General features: G+C 36.6%; 2 protein-coding genes across 4 annotated transcripts in view; one reads left to right on the forward strand and one right to left on the reverse strand.

Annotated features, from left to right (window-relative positions):
* Positions 1–12824, forward strand: part of dhx36 (DEAH (Asp-Glu-Ala-His) box polypeptide 36) — a 43797-nt gene extending 30973 nt beyond the window's left edge. The window contains exons 16-25 of the mRNA XM_051135092.1: positions 925–1042; positions 1746–1844; positions 2425–2598; positions 2732–2818; positions 2925–3008; positions 3115–3214; positions 4335–4422; positions 9791–9914; positions 11115–11267; positions 12369–12824. Of these exons, the coding sequence (XP_050991049.1) occupies positions 925–1042; positions 1746–1844; positions 2425–2598; positions 2732–2818; positions 2925–3008; positions 3115–3214; positions 4335–4422; positions 9791–9914; positions 11115–11267; positions 12369–12536 (1195 nt within the window). The 3' untranslated portion in view covers positions 12537–12824. The remainder of the gene's footprint in view (positions 1–924; positions 1043–1745; positions 1845–2424; positions 2599–2731; positions 2819–2924; positions 3009–3114; positions 3215–4334; positions 4423–9790; positions 9915–11114; positions 11268–12368) is intronic.
* A 146-nt stretch (positions 12825–12970) lies between these two features.
* LOC127180789 (rho guanine nucleotide exchange factor 26) overlaps positions 12971–21825 on the reverse strand; it is a 53509-nt gene continuing 44654 nt past the window's right edge. For all 3 annotated transcript variants that reach the window (XM_051135094.1, XM_051135095.1, XM_051135093.1), the window contains 3 exons: positions 15145–15212; positions 14723–14824; positions 12971–13380 (listed from right to left, as the gene is read on the reverse strand). In XM_051135094.1, the coding sequence (XP_050991051.1) occupies positions 13238–13380; positions 14723–14824; positions 15145–15212 (313 nt within the window). In that variant the 3' untranslated portion in view covers positions 12971–13237. The remainder of the gene's footprint in view (positions 13381–14722; positions 14825–15144; positions 15213–21825) is intronic.

A 21825-nucleotide genomic window follows, 5' to 3' on the forward strand; every position in this document is an offset into this window, starting at 1 on the left:
AACACCCAAATGTATGCCCCCTCTCATTGTACCTGTGTATATCCACACACTGACATGCACACCGCTCCGTTGCCACAGTAACTTCATAGCACTGCATTATTCATGGGAAAGCAAATTGACTTTCACATCAGCAAGCTTTGGCTAGTCTTGCGTAGACAAACCTTTGACGTGTTGGCGTAAAATTTGATCCACGATAGCAGCTTAGGCTGGCCAATATGTTGAAAAAAAAAAAAAAAAAAAAAAAAGGCTTTCTGTTCCTTCCTGTCTACCTTCCTTCCTGCCTGTATCATCCTTCCTGTCTACATTTCTTTTTTCTTCATATCTAGATTCCTTCTTTCCTTCCTTCCTTTGTATCTACCCTAGTATCTTCCTTGCTTCCCTCATTTCCTGCCTTCATATCCTATCTTCCTGCCTTCATATCCTGTTTTCCTACCTTCATATCTTCTTCATAACTTATTTTTTGCCAATCTGTCTTCCTTTTTTCCTAGTTTGCCTTTCCCTTCCTGTTTTCCTCCTTAATATCTAGTTTCCTTTCTTTCTTCCTTCCTGTTTTTCATGCTTCTTGATATCTACCCTAATTCCTTCCTTCCTGTCTAACTTTGTTACCTTTATTTTTCTCCTTCCCCCACCTTGGATTGGAAGAGTCATCTGACCTCATTCAAATGAAATACAATGTTAATTAAATATAACAAAATACCAAGGATTTCAGTTTAATGTAGTATGATTGAATTTTAATGTAGAGTATAGGTGAGTCACTTCAGTGATGATGTCTGCTAAATGAATAATATAAGTCTAAACTACAGGCCTGAATTCTCAAATACATTTAGCCAGTAGCAATTTGCATTCATCAAACAGACTTTCCTAATGGAAGCATTATGACATTGTTTCCTCTGTGTTGTTTGTTTTGTGTGTGTGTCTGGGCAGAGTGTCTCCTGGGAAATGCTATCACCTGTATAATGGACTGAGGGCCAGTCTCCTGGATAACTACCAGCTACCTGAGATCCAACGCACTCCACTGGAAGAGCTTTGCTTGCAAATAAAGGTATTAATTTGGACGTTAAGTCTGGGCGTTTCTTAGCAAACTACATTCACAAAAATGCATGGTTGAATTTCTCCTCCGAGATCAATAAAAGTATCTATCGATCTAGATATGTTTGAGTCACACTGCACAGGTTTGGTCTCAGCAGTATTTGTGTATACTGTTAAAATGCTTAAGAATCATGCTTGTTGGCAATTCTCAGAGAGAGAACTTCTCACTGCTGTGGTTTCAGGAAATTGGACTGAACATTTCCACCGGTGACTCATTCATGCTCTCCAGCACACACACACACACACACTCAACCTCTTTGCGCTGGATCTGTGTGGCTCTAATGGGGCCTGAACGCATAGGTTTCACAGATAGTCTCCGGTGACTATAATAAGCGAGCACACAAACAAACTAATGGTTTAAAAGGGACATTAATCACTGTCATTGTATCTGAGAGGCAGTGTAATCGTGTAACGAGGCCTTTTAGCTGTGTCAATTACTGCTTATTTTCACCTCGGCATGGCTGCCCAGTCCCAGTTCTCTCTGATGCTCAGCAGTACAGCGGACACCAATGAATATTCACACTCATTTATGTGCACAAAGCTTTGGGGTTCATCTTATAATACTTATATAATCATTTGTCTGCTTAAATTGTGAGAAGATTTTATAAGAGTGTGGTCTATTTCTCTTTCTTTTTTTTATATATTTTTTATGTCAGATTCTAAAGTTGGGACCCATTGCGTCTTTCCTGCGAAAAACGATGGACCCCCCGTCAGACAAAGCGATAGAGCTGGCCATCACACACCTGGTGGACCTGGTAAGATGACAAAGTGATTTAAAGGAAGAATAACTGATGGAACTGAAAAAGAGGGTTGAATTAATAAATAAGTAAGGAATAATTTACAGTCTGCAATTACCGTAAAATAAATTGGGTAATCAGGAAACCAGAACGAAGCAGCTACATGGCTACTTATCGAATAAATTAAATGGACATGAAAGATTACTTTGAGCATTGCAAACTAGTCAAGACATAATCCAAAGTCATTGTCACAAAATAAACCCTGACTTGAAGGTTCCCTGGAAAAACTTATTGCCAGTTCACTAATTAAATGGACATGAAATATTGATTTGAGTTGAACGTATTTTATGTAAGAATAAAGTCAGCAGAGTGTTGTAAGAGGCATGAAACACATGGACATGGGAAATGAATAGCCTGAGACAATAGTCCATTATACTCTTATTATGCCAATGTTATTATTTAACAGTGTCATGCTGTGGTTGATCAGAATCAGGTATTCCAGAAGGCTGTGTAATTAAGAGGTGTAATGACTAAAGAAGCACACCATTTAAAATATGTCTGTTTTAAAAGCCAACCTTTTCTCTTTTATGTCTTGTAGAATGCTCTGGACCGGAATGAAGAGTTAACTCCATTAGGATTTCATCTTGCCCGTATGCCTGTAGAGCCTCACATAGGAAAAATGATTCTGTTTGGGGCTCTTCTGGGCTGTTTGGATCCTGCACTCACCATTGCAGCCAGCCTTAGTTTTAAAGATCCCTTCTTCATACCACTGGTACAAACACACCCTTTTACATGAACATATGTGCTACACCCACCAATCATCAATCCCCCCAGAGCATTTAGAGCAGTCCCAGAGGGTGTTTTCAAATAAGGGCTTGTTTGACTGATGGATTCATTTATCTCAGGGAAAGGAGAAGATTGCGGACCACAGAAAGAAATTGCTCTCCCGGAACTCTAGAAGTGATCATCTCACTCTTGTCAATGCATTTTGGGTAAGTCCTAAAGAGTTTATCTTAATTAAGAAATCACTCTTAGATGTTAAGGGTGGGGGTGGGGTGTTTTTTTGTTTGGTTTATTTATTTGGTGTGTATTTTGTAGGGCTGGGAGGATGCTAAGAAACAGGGCAGCAGGTTTGAGAAGGAATACTGCTGGGAAAACTTCCTTTCTGCAAACACGCTACAGGTCAGTCTTCACTCTCCACAAATCAAACATTAGGTAAACAAAAATGTGAAGTTTACATGCTTTACTGTGTGCTTGAATGAAAACCTATTTTGCTCATTCCCACCAGATGCTTCAGAATATGAAAGGTCAGTTTGCAGAGCATCTTTTGGCAGCTGGCTTTGTGAATAGTAAGGACCCTAAAGATCCCAGCTCTAACATCAACTCAGGTAACACTGACTTTCTGCACACTTACCTGCCTAACTAACTATTTGTCCATTATTCCAGCAGTCCACTTGCTTACACGGCTGTCTGTTTTTTTTTATTTTGACTGCCATTACCACTGGTACCTTTAAAAATTTCAGCAGTCTAGGTGTGCTGATTTTGATAGCCTGTCTTTGAAAAGAGATGAGCTATTACTTTTCTAAGTAAAAAATCAAAACATGATGTTAAAAACATTTGTTAAATACATAGTAACACTTTACAAATATGTGATAACATTATTTAATGCATTTGGCATATTCACTGTACAATGCATAATGATCTACGTTAATTTTATACTATTGTCCATGGTTAATTAATTTGTTCGTAACTGTTGTAAATTTATGAAATGTTAATATATGTAAAAATGAACATTACTACAGTTAAAGTATGGTTTATTGTTAGTTCATGATGCCTAATGCAATCAAAGGGGACATGAATTAAGCGGTTGATTTTTGCCTGATCTTTCGACCATATAAGAGGTCATTGTATTCAAAATGCAACATTACACGCCTTTGTAACTGTTGAACCTGTCAATCACTTCAGTTTAGTGACTGACTTCTGCACTCTTGCTAAAACTTCCATTATAAACAATGCTGTTGTCATTCGTGAGAGTGCAGAAATCTATCTGCAGTGGTGATATCACTGCAGTTATGCGACCAACAGACTGTGAATGATACTTTGAATGAGGAAACATCAAACTCTCTAAATCTAATTTATTAAGCTTATGAATTGCTGTACCAAGCAGTGGGTAGAAATTGGACTTTTTTTTTTTTTTTTAAATGGTAGCCATTTTTGGTGTAAAAATTCCATTAACTTTGTAAACATTGTAACATTGTGCACCTCGGGAAACATTGTAACATTTAAAAAAAAAAAAATATATATATATATATATATATATATATATATAACTCTTGAACCCTATAATGTTAACAAATTGGTGCCATCTTTTTACTTAGGTAGTAAGTAACCATCCAGAAATTAATACCTCCAAATCATTTAGAACAAGCACCACCAAAATCTTTCTGTCTGCTCTGTGTTGTCCATGTCCCACTTCATATTTTGACGTTCCTTGTTTATGTTACTCAGAGAATGAGAAGCTGATTAAGGCGGTGATCGTAGCAGGTCTGTACCCTAAAGTGGCCAAGATTCGCCCCAGTCATAAGAAGAGACCAATGTAAGTCGCAGCTATTACTCCTATTGCTTGTGTTTTTGTTTGTTTCTGATTATGTGGCCTCCATTCTTCATCTCATTGATTCAGCTCATACTTACTGACTTGCTGGCGCAATCCCAATTAAGACATCTTCACAGACTTTTGTTCTGTTGTGAAAGATAAAGGGCAGAAAAGATGATCGCTGATATTGAGGCTAGTTTTTGTCTGGCTCAGTTATTAGCCATGTCAGTGGTGGTGGTAAGTGATGTGGTGTTTTCTACTAAGTCCTTACTAGTCCTGAACTTGTGAGCTTTGACCCTGTGTCCTGCAAAATGCAAGCATTTTTTTTTTTTCCATGAAATTACAATACCATGTGATTACTGTTTGATTGTGATTTTGTCTCGCAAAATCACATCTACTGTCCTGCAACAGAGCAATAACTAACTGGTCACCCTAGTCTTTCAGGAATATTTTGATTTCAATTTTTGCGCACAGAGTGCATCAGCGCTCTTTGACGGCCCCAGCACTGTGCACCTTGTTCACGCCACTCAATCTGTCAATTTTTCACATGGCTTCCATTCAGCCTCATTTTGTCCATTATCCTTATCCTGTTCTGTTTGAAATTCAGACCTTTACATTCAGCCTTGCTCCATTTGTTACTGCTCTCTATTCAACTGATTATGCACAACACAGCTTTATATGAGTTATACTGCAGAAGCAGATCCTCATTGAATGTGTACAGATAGGCAGCTGTGCCACTATGCATGTGAATTGTCACACTGAAGCTTTTGTCTAGTTTCTCTGGTGCTGGATTGAAATATTCATGAGTTACTCCATTTAGTCTCGCAAGCCATACTTTTGTCTGTCAGTGTAAAGTCTACCATAATTTTTATATTTCATAAAAGAAATTTTTGCCGTTCCAAAATTTGAAAATACACCAAGGCTGCATTTATGTAATCAAAAATACAGTAAATACAGTAGTATTGTGAAATATTACAATTTATATAAACTGCTTTTTATTTCAATGCATTTTGAAATGTTATTTATTCCTGTAATGGCAAATCTAACTTTTCAGCAGCAATTACTCCAGTCTTCAGTCTTCACTTTCAAAAATGATTTTTCTGAAGAAACATGTCTTCTGTTATCAATTTTGAAAACAGGTGTGCTTTTTTCTTTTTTTTTTTTTTTCTTTCTTTTTTTTTTTTTTTTCTAGGATTATGTGAAGAAGAGAAAGTGCATAGGTATAGAATTTAGTTTACCCAAAACTTTAATGGTAATCTAACTGGGCTCACACTACAGGATCTAGCCAACAGCACTGTTTTTTTAGCCCATATGTTCTATGTATATATATATATATATACATAAATATATATTCATATACAGTGCCCTCCACTAATATTGGCACCCTTTGGTAAATATGAGCAAAGACGGCTATGAAAATAGATCTGCTTTGTTTATCTTTATGATCTTACATTCAAAAAATTCACAAAATGCTAACCTTTCATTGAAGTAAAACAATTAAAAGTGGGGGTAAACTTACGTTATGAAATAAATGTTTTTCTCATATGCATGTTGGGCACAATTATTGGCACCCTTAGAAATTATAATGAGTAAAATATCTCTGAAGTATATTCCCATTCATATTTGCATTTATTTAGCCCACTAGAATGACTAGGAGTATGATATTGTCCAGCAATAACTTCCTGTTTCACAGGATTATAAATATGAGGAGCACAAAGGCCAAATTTCCTTAATCATCCATCACAAGGAATAAAACCAAATAATATAGTTCTGATGTGCAGAACAAGATTGTTGAGCTTCACAAAATAGAAAGTGGCTGTAAGAAAAGAGCTAAAGCATTGAAAATCCCAATTTCCATCATTAGGACAATAATTAAAAATTCCAATCAACTGAAGATGTTACAAATCTGCCTGGAAAAGGATGTGTCTCTATATCGTCCTAATGCATGGTGAGGAGGAGAGTTTAAGTGTCCAAAGACTCTCCAAGGATCACAGTAGGAGAATTGCAGAGATTAGTTGAGTCTTGGGGCCAAAAGACTAAATTCAAACAGCCCCTATGTCACCACATGTTGTTCAGGAGGGTTTTAAGAAAAATCCTCCTTGCTCATCCAAAAACAAACTCCAGCATATTCAGTTGTTAGACACAACTTGAATTTCAAATGGGAATGACTTCTGTGGTCAGATGAAACTAAAAAAAAGAGCTTTCTGGCAGCAAACACTCAAGATAGGTTTGGTACAAAAAGTACCCCATGCCCACGGTTAAATATACTGCTGGATCTTTAATGTTGTGGGCTTATTTTCCTGCCAGAGGTCCTGGACATCTTGTTCAGATACATGGCATCATGGATTCTAGCAAATACCAACAGATAAAAAATGTAAACCTGACTGCATCTGTTAGAAGTTCTATAATGAGCTGTGGTTGGATCTTCCATCAGGACAGTGATCCAAATCAAACATCAAAATCAACACAAAAATGTGTCACTGAGCATAAAATGAAGCTTCTGCCATGGCCATCCCAGTTGCCTGACCTGAACCCTATAGAAAATGCGTGAGGTGAACTGAAAAGAAGAAGCACCAGCATGGAGCTGGGAAACTAAAGGATCTGAAGAGTTTCTGTATGAAGGAATGGTCTCTGATCTCTTGTCAGGTGTTCTCCAAACTCTTCAGGCATTAAAGAAGAAAACACAGAGCTGTTATCTTGAATAAAAGACATTGCAATAATTGGGTGCCAATAATTGTGGTCAACTGTAGTTCTGTAGTTCATCTACAGAAAAACATTTATTTCATAAAGAGATTTTCCCCCCTGCTTTCCATGGTTTTACTTAAATAGAATATTGTGAATTTTTTGAATGAAAGATTAAAAGGTGCAGTGCAGATTTATTCTTACAGCCACCTTTGCTCATATTTACCAAGGGTGCCAATATTAGTGGAGGGCACTGTATTTATGTAACGTATTTTAATGTAGAATATATTTAGAATGAACAATGACTGCTGTACAAAGAGTAAAAAGAGTGTGGTCAGTTGAAACAGACAAGACGATGGTGGAAGATTTAGTTTAGAAATGAAACGCAAAAGCTCATGTTTGGCAACATTTTTTCATTTTGAAAAACCTGTTGACTTTTGCTGTTTATCTGTGGTGATTTTGGATGTTTTTTTTGAACATTTGTTTCTTATTTATTTGGTTCTACAGCGTGCTGATTTTTACTTTATTTAAACTTTGTGTAATTTCTTTCTTATTCGTTTTGCTAATAAATGTTCTACGTTTCTTATTTGGTTCCACAGTGTTTAAACTTTATGTAGCCTACGTTATTTGTTATTTTATATTAGCCTAGACATACAGGTGCTGGTCATATAATTAGAGAATCTTCAAAAAGTTGATTTATTTCACTAATTCCATTCAAGAAGTGAAACTTGTATAATGTATACATTCATTCCACACAGACTGATATATTTCAAGTGTTTATTTCTTTTAATTTTGATGATTATAACTGACAACTAATGAAAATTAGAATATTGTGAAAAGGTTCAGTATTGAAGACACCTGGTGCCACACTTTAATCAGCTAATTAACTCAAAACACCTGCAAAGGCCTTTAAATGGTCTCTGTCTAGTTCTGTAGGCTACACAATCATGGGGAAGACTGCTGATTTGACAGTTGTCCAAAAGATGACCATTGACACCTTGCACAAGTAGGGCAAGACACAAAAGGTCATTGCAAAAGAGGCTGGCTGTTCACAGAGCTCTGTGTCCAAGCACATTAATAGAGAGGCGAAGGGAAGGAAAAGATGTGGTAGAAAACAGTGTACAAGCAATAGGGATAACCGCACCCTGGAGAGAACTGTGAAACAAAACCCATTCAAAAATGTGGGGGAGATTCACAAAGAGTGGACTGCAGCTGGAGTCAGTGCTTCAAGAACCACTACGCACAGACGTATGCAAGACATGGGTTTCAGCTGTCGCATTCCTTGTGTCAAGCCACTCTTGAACAACAGACAGCGTCAGAAGCGTCTCGTCTGGGCTAAAGACAAAAAGGACTGGACTGCTGCTGAGTGGTCCAAAGTTATGTTCTCTGATGAAAGTAAATTTTGCATTTCCTTTGGAAATCAGGGTCCCAGAGTCTGGAGGAAGAGAGGAGGGGCATAGAATCCACGTTGCTTGAGGTCCAGTGTAAAGTTTCCACAGTCAGTGATGGTTTGGGGTGCCATGTCATCTGCTGGTGTTGGTCCACTGGGTTTTCTGAGGTCCACAGTCAACGTAGCTGTATACCAGGACGTTTTAGAGCACTTCATGCTTCCTGCTGCTCCAACTTTATGGAGATGCAGATTTCATTTTCCAACAGGACTTGGCACCTGCACACAGTGCCAAAGCTACCAGTACCTGGTTTAAGGACGAGCTAAAAATTAACATTTGCTTGACGCCAAATCGCCACTAAAATCCAAAGTAACATGCAACTGTCACCATCACATCCCTAGCAGAAAAGCCGCCTCTTATTATTTTATTTATTTATTTATTTTATTTTTTTGTTTACCGAATTCTTTCTTTCGCTATCTCTGATAAATTTTCAGTCAAATCGCTCTCTGTGTGCAGTAGAGAAAGTTTTGAGAATCTGTCCCATGCCATTGAAGATCGGAGCCAGTTTACTGTTCTCCTCATAACTGAGAAACTTGTTTCTGATGTAGCCGAACAGTTAAAGTCAGAAAATAATGAAAAGAGAGTCCTCTCTGTCACAAGTTGATGAGTCACGACTCGCGAGGATATGGGACTTAAATTGAAATTTAGCCTAAAACGTTCTTATTCTATCCAGTAAAATAAGATAATACAAATAAAATAAGAAAATATGAATTCTTTAATTTTTCATAGCTCAGACAAAATCATGATTGGTACGGATCGAGGTGCTCGACAATATTTTTGCTCCGATTCTCTGGAGAGGAAAATCGGGTCAAAATCGGTCTAAAAATCCTGTAGTGTGAGCCTGGCTTAAGTCTGTGATCAGAATTTCTGTACAAAATAAGTACAGATTATTTCATGAAATCACCAGCATTCAACAGCATTTCCACTTACAAGTTCAGATTACAAGTGATTGTTGGCAGGTACTACTGTTTCATTCCTTTATTCATTCATAAGTGGGCAGTTTAGGTCCAATTCAGCAAAAGTAATTCTAGCAATTTTTTTTTTTTTTAGGATACTTAGGCAGGGGCAAATCTGAAATTATAGCCCCACCATAGACCCACATTTAAATAATGTCAAAGCAATCTCTGAGAAGAAATGTACTAAAATTGTGTGCAAGCTTTCAATCAGGTTCATTGTTTGGCTGGCTTTATCTGTAAAATGACATAATTTTGGAAAATTTAATCTTGAAATTGTTTTTGCAGGCCAGTGAAGGTGTATACTAAGGCTGAAGGGAAAGTTTGTATCCACCCTAAATCTGTCAATGCAGAGGAAACTCGGTTCCACTACACATGGCTCATTTATCACCTGAAGATGAAGACCACCAGTGTACGTACATTTTTAGTTTACCCCAAAGTGAGGTTTTATCATCTTAACTAACAAAATTGTCCCTTTTAAACACACATGCACTCATAATACAGTGTGTTCTTTCATTCATTTCAAAGGGAAGGACTACTGTATATCATATTGTTGAAGCGTTCTGTTTAGTTGCGAGAGAGGACGTGGGTTTGCAAATTAAGTCCATATTTTATTCAGTTTCTGTGTGCCTTTTAACTGACATCCTCTCAAAAGAGATCAAAGCTCCTTGCTGAATCGAGGAGTGCCATTTCTGGCATCTCAACATACTCATTGAGTCTTACACAAACACAAACACAAACACACACACACACACACACACACAGATATGCCTGCAGCTGTTTTTACCAGAAAACAAAATTAACTTTGGTGCAGTTCTGTCACAGTGATGCAGATTGGACTGGACTGTCCTGTCCTGTCCTGTCCTGTCCTGTCCTGTGCACCATTCCGAGTTTCACAAAAGTACAAACAACATTCTCAGTAATGCTTGATGTCTGATCAACAAGGCTGGTCAGTGACGATTAGTTTAAAGCACATGGCAAGGTCTAAGAAACAGTCTGAAATGCAATTTATTCTGGATTTAGTTTTTATAGAAGTGGATGTTTAATACGGTGTAACACAGCAAGTGGTTTAACCAAGTAATGTTTCCTTATAATTCTTAATTATTAAGGTCAACTTGTTGCTGACCATGACACAGTCATCAGAGTATACATGAATACTCTCTATGATCATTTTATTTTTTATGGCTTTTGTCTCTTGATAACAGTGATTTATTGTTATGTTGATTAAATGACTTGACAGACAAATTATGCTATTATTAATATTGTAAAACAAAAATTTGTAATTTTAGTCTTTGCGTAGTCTTTCTTTCTCAGCAGTTGTGGCGCTCCTGCATAGCAATGCAGAAAACACTGGCAGAGTGAAGAAAATGACATTTACATTTAATATAATTTCCTTTCAGAGGCTTCAGCCTTTTGAGATTATTATTATTATTATTATTTTATTTTATTTTTTTTTATTTTTTTTTTTGTCTGTCTTATGTTGTAACTACTTTATTGACTTAAACCAATTGGATGAATTGTATGTAGTAAATAGTGTTTTTACAGTAGGTCTGGATTAAAAAAAAAAAATTCTGACTTCTGTAATTTACCTATTTTTGTCCTTTTTCTAAAGATCTTTCTCTATGACTGCACCGAAGTGTCTCCATTTTCCTTGTTGTTTTTTGGAGGGGATATTTCCATCCAGAGGGACCAGGACCAAGAGACAATCGCAGTGGACGAGTGGATTGTGTTTCAGTCCCCGGCACGCATTGCTCACCTTGTCAAGGTGTGCGTTAACTAGGGTTTGGAAGGTTTCTTTTTAAAAAGTATTTCACTACGGATTACAAAATACAATTTTTGTAGAAAAAAAATTTGTAGCCTGTTTTGTTATTTTTCACAAGTTATGTAACTTGATCTAAATTTTACTAAGGTATCTAACAAAAAGGGTCTTCCAAAGAAAAATAACATACACCAAACATAACACTTGCTTTTCCACTGCATATTTGCACATCAGTTTTCCACAATAGTTCTTAGGGCAGACAAACTTAAAATAAAATAAAATAAAAAAATAAAAAAAAAATTACGGATGCTTAATGCTTCAATGTTTTACGAGCCGGGCTGTGTAAACGTTTTGAATTGGATGAACAAGGTCAATTGTGCATATTTTGTCTTCTGGAAAACATGCATTAGCTTCTGAAGGGCAGTACTAAAAAAAAAAAAAAAAAGAGAGATAAGATCTTAATAATAATTAGTGACGCTGGACCACAAAACCAGTATTTTAAATTGAGATTCATACATCAAGCTGAATAAATAAGGTTTACATTGAAAATTTAATGTAAATTTACAGAAAATTTACAAAATATCTTCATGGAACATGATCTTTACTTAATATCCTAATTATTTTTGGCAAAAAACAAAAAAATTAGAAGGATTATCCAGGTAATGATAGACAGTTAGAATTCAAGGATTCAAGGGCAATTTTTATAAATTCTATTATTTTGTCCTGTGTAGTGTATGTAAACATGTTATATGAAATAGCTAAAATATAACATGCAATAAGCATGCATTTTATTATTTCTCTTATTTTGTTAAAATTTTTACAATTTTGCATGTTCTGCAAGAAGTATGAAACTTATGAGCAGAACTGCCATTACAGTTTACATTGAATCTTAAATGTCATTTATTTAATTTTAACATTTAAAGTAACCACTTTGGTAATCTAAAATACTTTTCGGATATACCTGTAATTTGATACCGCCCATTCAAAATGTAACTGTATTGAAATACAGTTACTCATATTTTGTATTTTAAATATTACGTTATCTCCCAACCCTGGTTTTAACTTTGCAGTTTCAGTTATATGTCAAATTTATTCGTTTTAATTTAGGACCTGAGGAAGGAGCTGGATGTGTTACTGGAGGAGAAGATAAAGAGTCCACGTCCTGTAGTCTGGAATGACCAGGGGTCTAAAGATTGTGCTGTTCTCTCCGCTATAATCGACCTCATCACAACACAGGAAACCCCTGCTGGAGGCCCCAGGAGGGGCAGCCAATGAGCACCAACCAATAAGAGCTTATTTATTTAAATGACATTCAGCTGTAATAGAAAAGTGATCTGTGTCAGCTGTATGTAAACGCAATAATACTCTTTATCAGTACTTGTAGGTGTTTGAGTAAATACCTATTGCGTCAGAAATAAGTAACGGCTTTTTGGTCACTTTTTTTTTTATTATTATTTTACCATTGGCTTGAGTTATTGTATGCTTTTCTTTACAGTAATTCATTAAATTTGCCATGATACAATCCTGTGTATAGAGGACTTACATTCTTAATCTCACTATATACACACAGGTTAAGGGATATATAATAACAGTGAAACATATCAATGTACAAAAAGAATCTCAAAAAATAAATTGATATGCTGATTATGAAAGTTTACAAACGATCTAATACATATTTACATTTGGCATAATTCATGTTTACATTTTCCCTGAGTCAATTCAAAGAGTGAACAAGTGAGTGAACATCTCTGTGCTGCTATTAAACTTTCCTTCACGTTAAACAAGTCCACAAAATGAGCCCTGAGCTCAGTTTATAATCACATAAAAGCTATTGGATAAAACATATGGTGTATATTTGTTCTTTGTATCACCTTTTGAAGCTACTAAAGTTGTTCCTGCTTTATAGTGGTTAGATTTATCCAGTCTTCATATACTGTGCGTTCTTAAGAAGGAGGAAGAATTAAAAAAAAAAGGCCTCAGACGTTGGTCTCTAGGCCTTGCAGGCGGTCCATCCTCTCCATGTTCTTCTCGATGGTTGCCTGACAGGTGATGCGTTCGGCACACTCGGCAAGGAACCAGCCCCTCTCTCCATCTCGCAGACGCTCACCTTCATACCAGCCTGAAACCACAGCCAGACATTGATTCATCATCTTATATACACAACCCGGTAACTGGACAAAGCAACAACATTTGAACTACAACAAAACACAATCTGCTGTCAAAGCCATGGCTTAGTGGTCAGTAACATGAGTGTAATTTCTGCCATTTCTTACTCCCATTCCCCTTTCATTTACATAAACATAAAACTGGCAAAAATGACTAAAATACAGAACCATACAAGAGTTGTGAATTTGTAACAATGTGATAAATTGAAGCAGTGCTAAAAAACACGTCTTCTACTTCAAACTGCTTTCCTTTGATAAGTATTGTGGAGAGCTTATAAAAAATCTCTTTTGAGTGGAATGAAATGTTCTAGGCTATAAAATAGCCTACTTTCAACTGTCTTTTGTATATTTAATGGCCATTAAAAGATTTACAGGGCCTTTGAAGCTTTATCCCATGAGCCCTGGCCTTTCAACATGAAAGCCAACCAACAAGAAAGAACCAGAGCGAGACCACTGCTTGACCCTCTGACCAGTACCATCAAAACTGAGACCTTTAGCTTAGCCTCACGTTAAAACACATCCCTGTGGTTATAGGATGGCACGTTCTGGGACAATAATCATAACACATCAAATAACCACAAACACAGAACTGTTCTCTGGGTAACTTGAACACAAGCAGCGAAAGGTCAGCTTTGTTTTGAGAATTTAGAAAATCGAATACACCAAATATGAGCCTGTGGACTTTTGAAAAATGGTTCTCAACCTTTTTGACTCCAAAGCTTAGAAGAATAATTTGATTTTTAACATAACTAAATTTCAAGACTTATTATGGCCCCCTCTATCAGTCCATTATATGGAGAAAAATCCTGAAATATTTTCCTCAAAAAACACAATTTCTTCATGACTAAAGAAAGAAAGACATGAACATCTTAGATGACAAGTGGGTGACTACATTATCTGTAAATTGTTGTTCTGGAAGTGGACTTCTCCTTTAAGGCCCATTCATACCAAAATGAATTTTCAGTGTGAAAATTTGGTGCATTGTAATTGTTCATGACATTTGACCTATTTCACTTAAAATAAATATTCCAACAATCAAAGGGATTTACTTTTAATACATATTATATATAGTTAGCAGAAGCAATAAGAAAGTCTGCCAACGACATAATTAAATATGAAAAACTTATAGTAAGATTTGAAACCTTCATCCAGATTTTCATTCAGTATTTTCGTCTGCCACTTTTTTTCCCCACATTGGTTTGAACAGACAAATCAAATGTGAAAATTAGACTGTATTTTTACATTGGTGTGAACAGGCCTTTAAAATGAAGAAGGGGGGGGGGGGGATGATCTTACCGTCTACTGTCTGTGACAATAACACCACATCAGCCACTTGTAGAGACAGCTCATCTGGTTGCCTGGCAGTGTATGTCCTCGTCACCTCAACCTGCATGGCGTCTAATGAAGAAATAAATTTAAAAAATAAATCACTAAAGGCTGTAACACTCGGGTATCTAAATATGCTTCATCAAGTGTAAGTCCAGGATTTTTTTTATTTATTTATCATTTTATTAAATCATAAGCTTATAGCAAAACCTTAACATGCAGCATCTCTTGAGGTGTCATTCACATTCATGTGTGTTTAGAGTTAAAAGTTTATAGTTTTACAAGTCTATAGTTTTGATAGGTGATCTGACAAGCAGTAGCTGAATAGTGTCGCTGTCATCCACTGCATGGCCAGAGGACGGTGCTGTTTCACTAAGACTGGTTGTACTCACTCATTTTGTCATTCTTGTTGCTACTGTTGTTCTGTCCCAGAGCGCTGATCCAGCGGGCTCTCTCATTACTATCAGAAAGAAAACATACATCATTAACTTATAACCACTGAAGCTGTTTTTTGACTCACAAGTGTATGTGATGTCTAAAAGGGTCAAAACCGTCAAAACAGAAGCTATTCCTTTATTGCTTTGGACATTCAGAGACACACCTCCAGACTCTGGTACAACAGCAGGTAAAGTTACTGGGAGAAACTTGACCTTGGTGCTGAAGCATTTATTTCATTCAGTACAAGAAGTGTTTGTTCATTCTTGTAAGCTCCATTGTGTTTGTTCAATTTCATTGAGAACATGCCACCGCTTTTACAGAAAGAAAGAAAGAGAAAGAAAGATACGAAGAGAAAAAAGAAAGAGGCCAGGGATTCCATCAAATCCTTGCATGATTTGAGCTGTGACATACTTGAGTTGTATTCAGTACAAATATTCCACAACAAACATAACAGAGTATTGAGAACTGAGTAACGACTGGGTCATCTGTCAGAAACAACTGCTCTTTTGTTAAATTAGATTTTCTATTAAGTTGTGAGAGAAAAATACTGAAAACCAGGGTATTTTCAGAGCTGACCTGAAGTGAGTCAGCCGGCCTGTGGGATTCTCTGTGGGACTGTAGCGTACACAGACGCCAGTTCAGTCTCACGATCTGAGCAGACAGCCTCAGCTGACCAGCTGCATGAGTCACGCTTGGCTCATTCTGGTCCCATTTAAAGCTGAAGGGGTCACAAAGGCCTCTTGCCTGTTCTATTACCAGGAACATTAATGAGCTTGAGTGTGGTGTGATTCATTCATTGACTAATTAGTGTTTAAAGAGTAATTAGTGTTTAATAGAGGCACTAACAAAGAGGGGAGGAAAGAAGATGGGAAATCTTTATGGCTAAACTCCAGTTACATGTAACTGATTACATATACAGTTGAAATCAAAAGTTTACATCCCCCTCTCAGAATCATTAAAAATGTTATTTTGCCAAAACAAGAAGCATTATACAAAATGCATGTTATTGTTTATTTAGTACTGACCTGAATAAGATATTTCAAATAAAAGATGTTTACACATAGTCCACAAGAGAAAATGATAGTCGTATTTATAAAAAAAATGACCCGGTTCAAAAGTTTACATCCACTTGATTCCTAATATTGTGTTCTTACCTGAATGATCCACAGCTGTTTTTTGTTTGTTTGTTTGTTTGTTTGTTTAGTGATAGTTGTTCATGAGTCCCTTGTTTGTTCTGAACAGTTACACTGCCTGCTATTTTTCCGAAAAATCCTTCAGGTCCCACAAAATCTTTGGTTTTCCAGCATTTTTGTGTATTTGAACCCCTTCCAACAATGACTGTATGAAGTTGAGATCCATCTTTTCACAGTGAGGACTTATATGCAACTGTTGGTTCAAACGCTCACTGGTGCTCCAGAAGGAAACATGATGCATTAAGAGCCGGAGGTGAAAACTTTTTGAATTTAAAGATCATTTAACTTACTCTGGGAATCATGTAACTTCTGTAGCATCTGAAGGACAGTACTAAATGACAAAATATGATATTTAGGCAAAATAAATAAATAAATAAAAGTACTGCATGGTTTTCTTCTGGCACATCAGTGAATGTTTGAACCTTCTGTAATCCTTGCATATGAGTTCCTCAGTTGTCCTCAATGTGAAAAGATGGATTTTAAAATCATGCAGTCACTGCTGGAAAGGGTTCAAATACACAAACATGCTGAAAAACCAAAGAATTTGTGGGACCTGAAGGATTTTTCTGAAGAACAGCGGACAGTTTAAAATATTTTAATGATTCTAAAAGTGGGTTGTAAACTTTTGACCTCAACTGCATTTATGTATCTAAAATGGCTTAACCAGTACAACATTATTTTATATGCACAATATTACTTTTTTACCATGTATTGTACTGCAGTCTTGCTGAGCATAAAATAATTAATAAATAAAAATAAATTTAAATAAATAAAAAAAATAAGACCACACATTTTTTGTTGTTTTCATAAAACAACATACTGTGCACATCAATATGTGCTTGAACTGTTGCAATGAGGAAACAACATGACAATGACAGCCAACCAAAGTCATCCTTTATACACTTATTGTGCATGTCCAGATATTCAACATGTGTAAAGCAAACTATGAGGACAAGTATGTCGTCAGCTGAACCATCTCCCTCAGCCACGCTCTGCAGGGTGTGTAGTTAGCGTGGGAAGGGCAGCTGTCTATTCACATCCCTGGAATCTGAGTACACATGATCACAACAGGTAGCAAACGCCTTCCTGCTGCTCTGCATTACATCAGCTGAATTCCTTATCTGACACCCAGAAGCCAGTGAAAGAAAGAACAGCATAGCACGGGGGGTGGGGGTGGGTTAGGTGGGGTTCTACTTCCACCCTACATGATGTTCTTAATATTAATTGAACAGTGTGGTTAAAAAGAAATGTCCAAAGAGTGGTGCTAAAACACAAGCTCAATAGATGACCATGGCACATTTTTATTACGTTGCTATAGGCATGTCTTGCTGCATTTTTATTACACTGCTTGAGGTACGCATTATGGCTGTGCAGAATTCAAATATCCGGGGAGAGTCGCTAAAGTTTAACGCTCTATCGTGTTAGAAATATCCCCTACACCAAACCCAACCCTAAAACTGATCTGATAGTGTTAACAAATGCAAAAGTGATATAAAAACGCATTTGCTGATGCTTCTTGCTCCTTGCTATTTTAACTTCATTACACGGATTTGAGCTGTGTTGTTGAACTGCAGTTTCACAGGGTTCGTACCGGAGCTCTTCACCTCTCAAGTACACCGCCATATCGCATGAGCTACTGAGCAAACCTACTGAATTAGTGAACTCATGCATATGAAGCTATATATGTGACCCTGGACCACAAAACCAGTCTTAAGTCGCTGGGGTATATTTGTAGCAATAGCCAAAAATACATTGTATGGGACAAAAGTATAGATTTTTCTTTTATGGCAAAAATCATTAGGAAATTAAGTAAAGATCATGTTCCATGAAGATATTTTGTAAAATTCCTACTGTAAATATATGAAAACTTAATTTTTGATTAGTAATATACATTGTTAGGAACTTTATTTGGACAACTTTAAAGGCAATTTTCTCAATATTTTGATTTTTTTGCACCCTCAGATTCCAGGTGTTCAAATAGTTGTATCTTGACCACATATTGTACTATTCTAACAAACCATACATCAATGGAAAGCTTATTTATTCAGCTTTCAGATGATGTATAAATCTCAATTTTGAAAAATTGACCCTTATTTTTGTGATCCAGGGTCACATATGTGATGACAACGATCAGGAGTACCAGTTTTCAAATCACGCAGGATGTTAAAATTGTTTTGAAGTTATAATATTCTGCAAGTAACTGTGTAAAAATTAGGCTTTATTAATCCAAACTCTGTACCTGTAAATCATACTTTGTTTGAAAAGGAATAAAAGTTCTAGTGTTCTCTAAAGCCTCTAGTGTTCATTTCACCCACATTTTTTTTTGAGTTTTGCAGAAATGTATATAGAGGCACGTATTTCCAATGAGCCTAGGTTGCATAAAATCAACATTCATGAAAGAGCTGCAATTGCTAAAACTCTAAATCACAGACACCACAATGCAAAAAAATAAAAATAAAAAATTGTGTCATGATCATAAAAGCTGGACAGTTGGACCACCAACATAAAAATCATTCATCTGCCCAGGCCAGCTTAATTACCTGAGTTCAATATTATCAAACCACTGTGAACAGTTTTGGAATGAAAAGAGGGAAGCTGATTCCTTCTTCAACACTGCTGAAAAAACTGGCAGATGTTCTGATACACAAAATTCCACTAGAGAATATTCAAAATTTGTATGAATGTATTTTAAGAAGGTTAGAACCTTAAAACACCACTGTAGTGCCTATTTCCCTGTTTTTCACATGATTTTGTCCAACTTCAATAACTCAAATCTACCAAACCTTATTTTCCAAACACCAGAGAGGCAAGAGGCACCAGGAAGACCTCACATCTCCACTGTCTGGTATCCTGCATGCCGCACTGTTTTAGCACGCTTCCACATGCTCCTACAGCTGAAGGCCAAAATTCCAGACCTATCACTTTTCATGATTATTTTACATGAGGTGAAAAGTCAATGAAGACATCAGAGCACCAGTAGAAGGTACATCTGGAAGTAAACACTCAAACTCGATCCTGAGGAGCAGTGAGGAAACAGAAGAATATCTATGAAGGCATCTTCAAGAAATATGACTATATTTGGCCTTTTTTCATATTCAGACAAAATACATTTTATTCATAATTTATACTATCCTTATAGTTGGCAGAGAGTGCACAGCATTTACGCTTGCAGATTTAGGGTACCTTTCAAATACAGTATTGGTTAATCCTGAATACTAAAGTGAGCCAGAAGGCAGAAAGGCAGCAAGACAACTCAACCTCCTGAAAAGTGTTTGGCTGCCTAGCAACGGAAGGTACAATATACCATCCAGTCAGTTGACTGAGCGCAGCACAAATAGACGTATCTGTCACAGTGGACTCCAAAATCATTTTCTAAGAAATGGGGAGTCAGGGGCTTTCTATAACAATAACACTCCTGCACACCCACCATGAGGGAGAATTGTGGCACTCACACTATAGAGAGAAGAGCTGGTTTAGCAGTATCAAATTGTGTTATTAGACACTCGAATGGGTGGAGCCTAACAGAGGTCCAGAAATGTGGGAGAACTTGTCTTGTGTTGACAAAGGTTCCTTAAGGTTCACCAAGAACAACAGTAGATAGGCATCTGTGTTATGCAAGTGGAACGGCAACATACTGAGCTATAATTATACTCTCAGCAACAGATAACATGTTATCTCTCTAACATGAACACAGTCACGATCTATGGCTGTGTTTCAAAACCTAGTCAGCTGTCTCTCAAACAACATCTCTGGGCATTATAAAAGCATTTCTTCATTTAAGTTTATATTTTTAAATGAAATTAAGGACTTCTTCTCAGGGTTATGTGAACCTCGAAAGACAGCTACTTTGTTCACTTACTTAAAAAGCTCAGGTTGAAAGAGATTATAATCTTTTCTTTAATTAATAGAATATAATGTTATCAGAGAGAGAAAGCGAAAGAGAGAGGGGAGGCAAAAATTGAGGTAAACAAGTATGCTGCTCGCTTATGCAAAACTCGGCATTACAATGTTCAGAGAATTGTGAGTGGATGCCAAGGGGGAGTTAAATGGTTGGTTAGGTGTTCTGAGTGGTTTTCATTTTGATATGATGTTGCTAGGGTGTTCTGGGTAGTTGCTAGGTGGTCACTTACTGGCTCAAATCTCTGATATTCTGATATTAAGATATGACTCTTGTCCTTCTGAACTGTCATTTCAAGGTTTTTTTTTTTTTGTTCAAAACGAAGCAATGAGAATAACAATTGGATAAATTGGATCGAAGCAATTGGATAACAAAGGTCTTTAACTGCTCTTTAAAGGCTTGTATCATTTCTCAAGCTTTTAAAGCAAATAGCTTTACAGACACAGCGGAGCCAGACAGACTATGTTTAACTTAACAGGTTATTTACATAAACAAGTCTTAAATGTACAGAAGTTATAATGGTCTTTAAGTGGAAGTGAAGCAGTCAGTCAAGTTTACATTATTTAGTACGATTATCGATTAACACAATTAATGTAACCACTTTACAAGGATTTTCAAACTACAGCCGACTGCAAACTTACACATGCGTTTGGCGCCTGTGCGAGAAGATTTATCTGTCTAAATCAGCAGCTTTTAATAGTATATATTCACCATTCAAAAGGAAAAACTGAAACAATGATACACAAAGCAGCACTTGCTTACTATTTTAAATATCTATTATGTTGAGAACTTCATTTTAAGCTCATGTTGTTATGAAAATATTTGCATATTGGAATGCTGGGGAAAGATTATGTAACATGAGACCAGCCTTCTCTTTGTGCCGACTTCATTTTCTTTCTTGTTTTCATAACTTTCGATTAAATTCTCCAGTACTGACTCGTTCGTTAAACTGAACATCCAATTAGCGTTCTCACTTTTTTCCAGATGGCCCCGACGGCAAACTCCCGCTATGGTAAACCCCGACAAGAGTCGACGTGTGGAACACACCACACAGACTAGCGCGACAGACGCCGGCTGACGGTGACCAATGACTGATTGTCAGCTTGGTGTGTTCCAGGCTTTATTATGTCAGACCATTCAGAGATATTTGCATTACACCGCTTCGTTCACCAGTAGTGGTATGTAACATATTTTATGTTCAAACACATTTAGTTTACCTGTTGTTAACAGATGCTAAATCGAATCACCTATCTGAACGATGGGGCTAGTGTTGCTTCCTCAAGAAAGTTTATCATTCTCACGTGTTTAAAGTATTGTCAGTTTTAACATTAAAGTGTTTTAAGCAATTAATTAATCATGTGTTTAAAAAGTAAAGAAATAGTTAAATTACTTCACTGGCCAACTCAGCAAACCAACCTTGCGACATCACACGCTGTGGTACTGCAATATGGCAGCATTTTTGCTCCAAAATTTTATTTTTATTTTATTTTATTTTTTCAAATAGTTACATTAATCACGTTTGTATTTTTTTTCTATTGTAAAGT

The sequence above is a fragment of the Labeo rohita genome, chromosome 18, assembly GCF_022985175.1.
Source record: "Labeo rohita strain BAU-BD-2019 chromosome 18, IGBB_LRoh.1.0, whole genome shotgun sequence".
Taxonomy (NCBI): domain Eukaryota; kingdom Metazoa; phylum Chordata; class Actinopteri; order Cypriniformes; family Cyprinidae; genus Labeo; species Labeo rohita.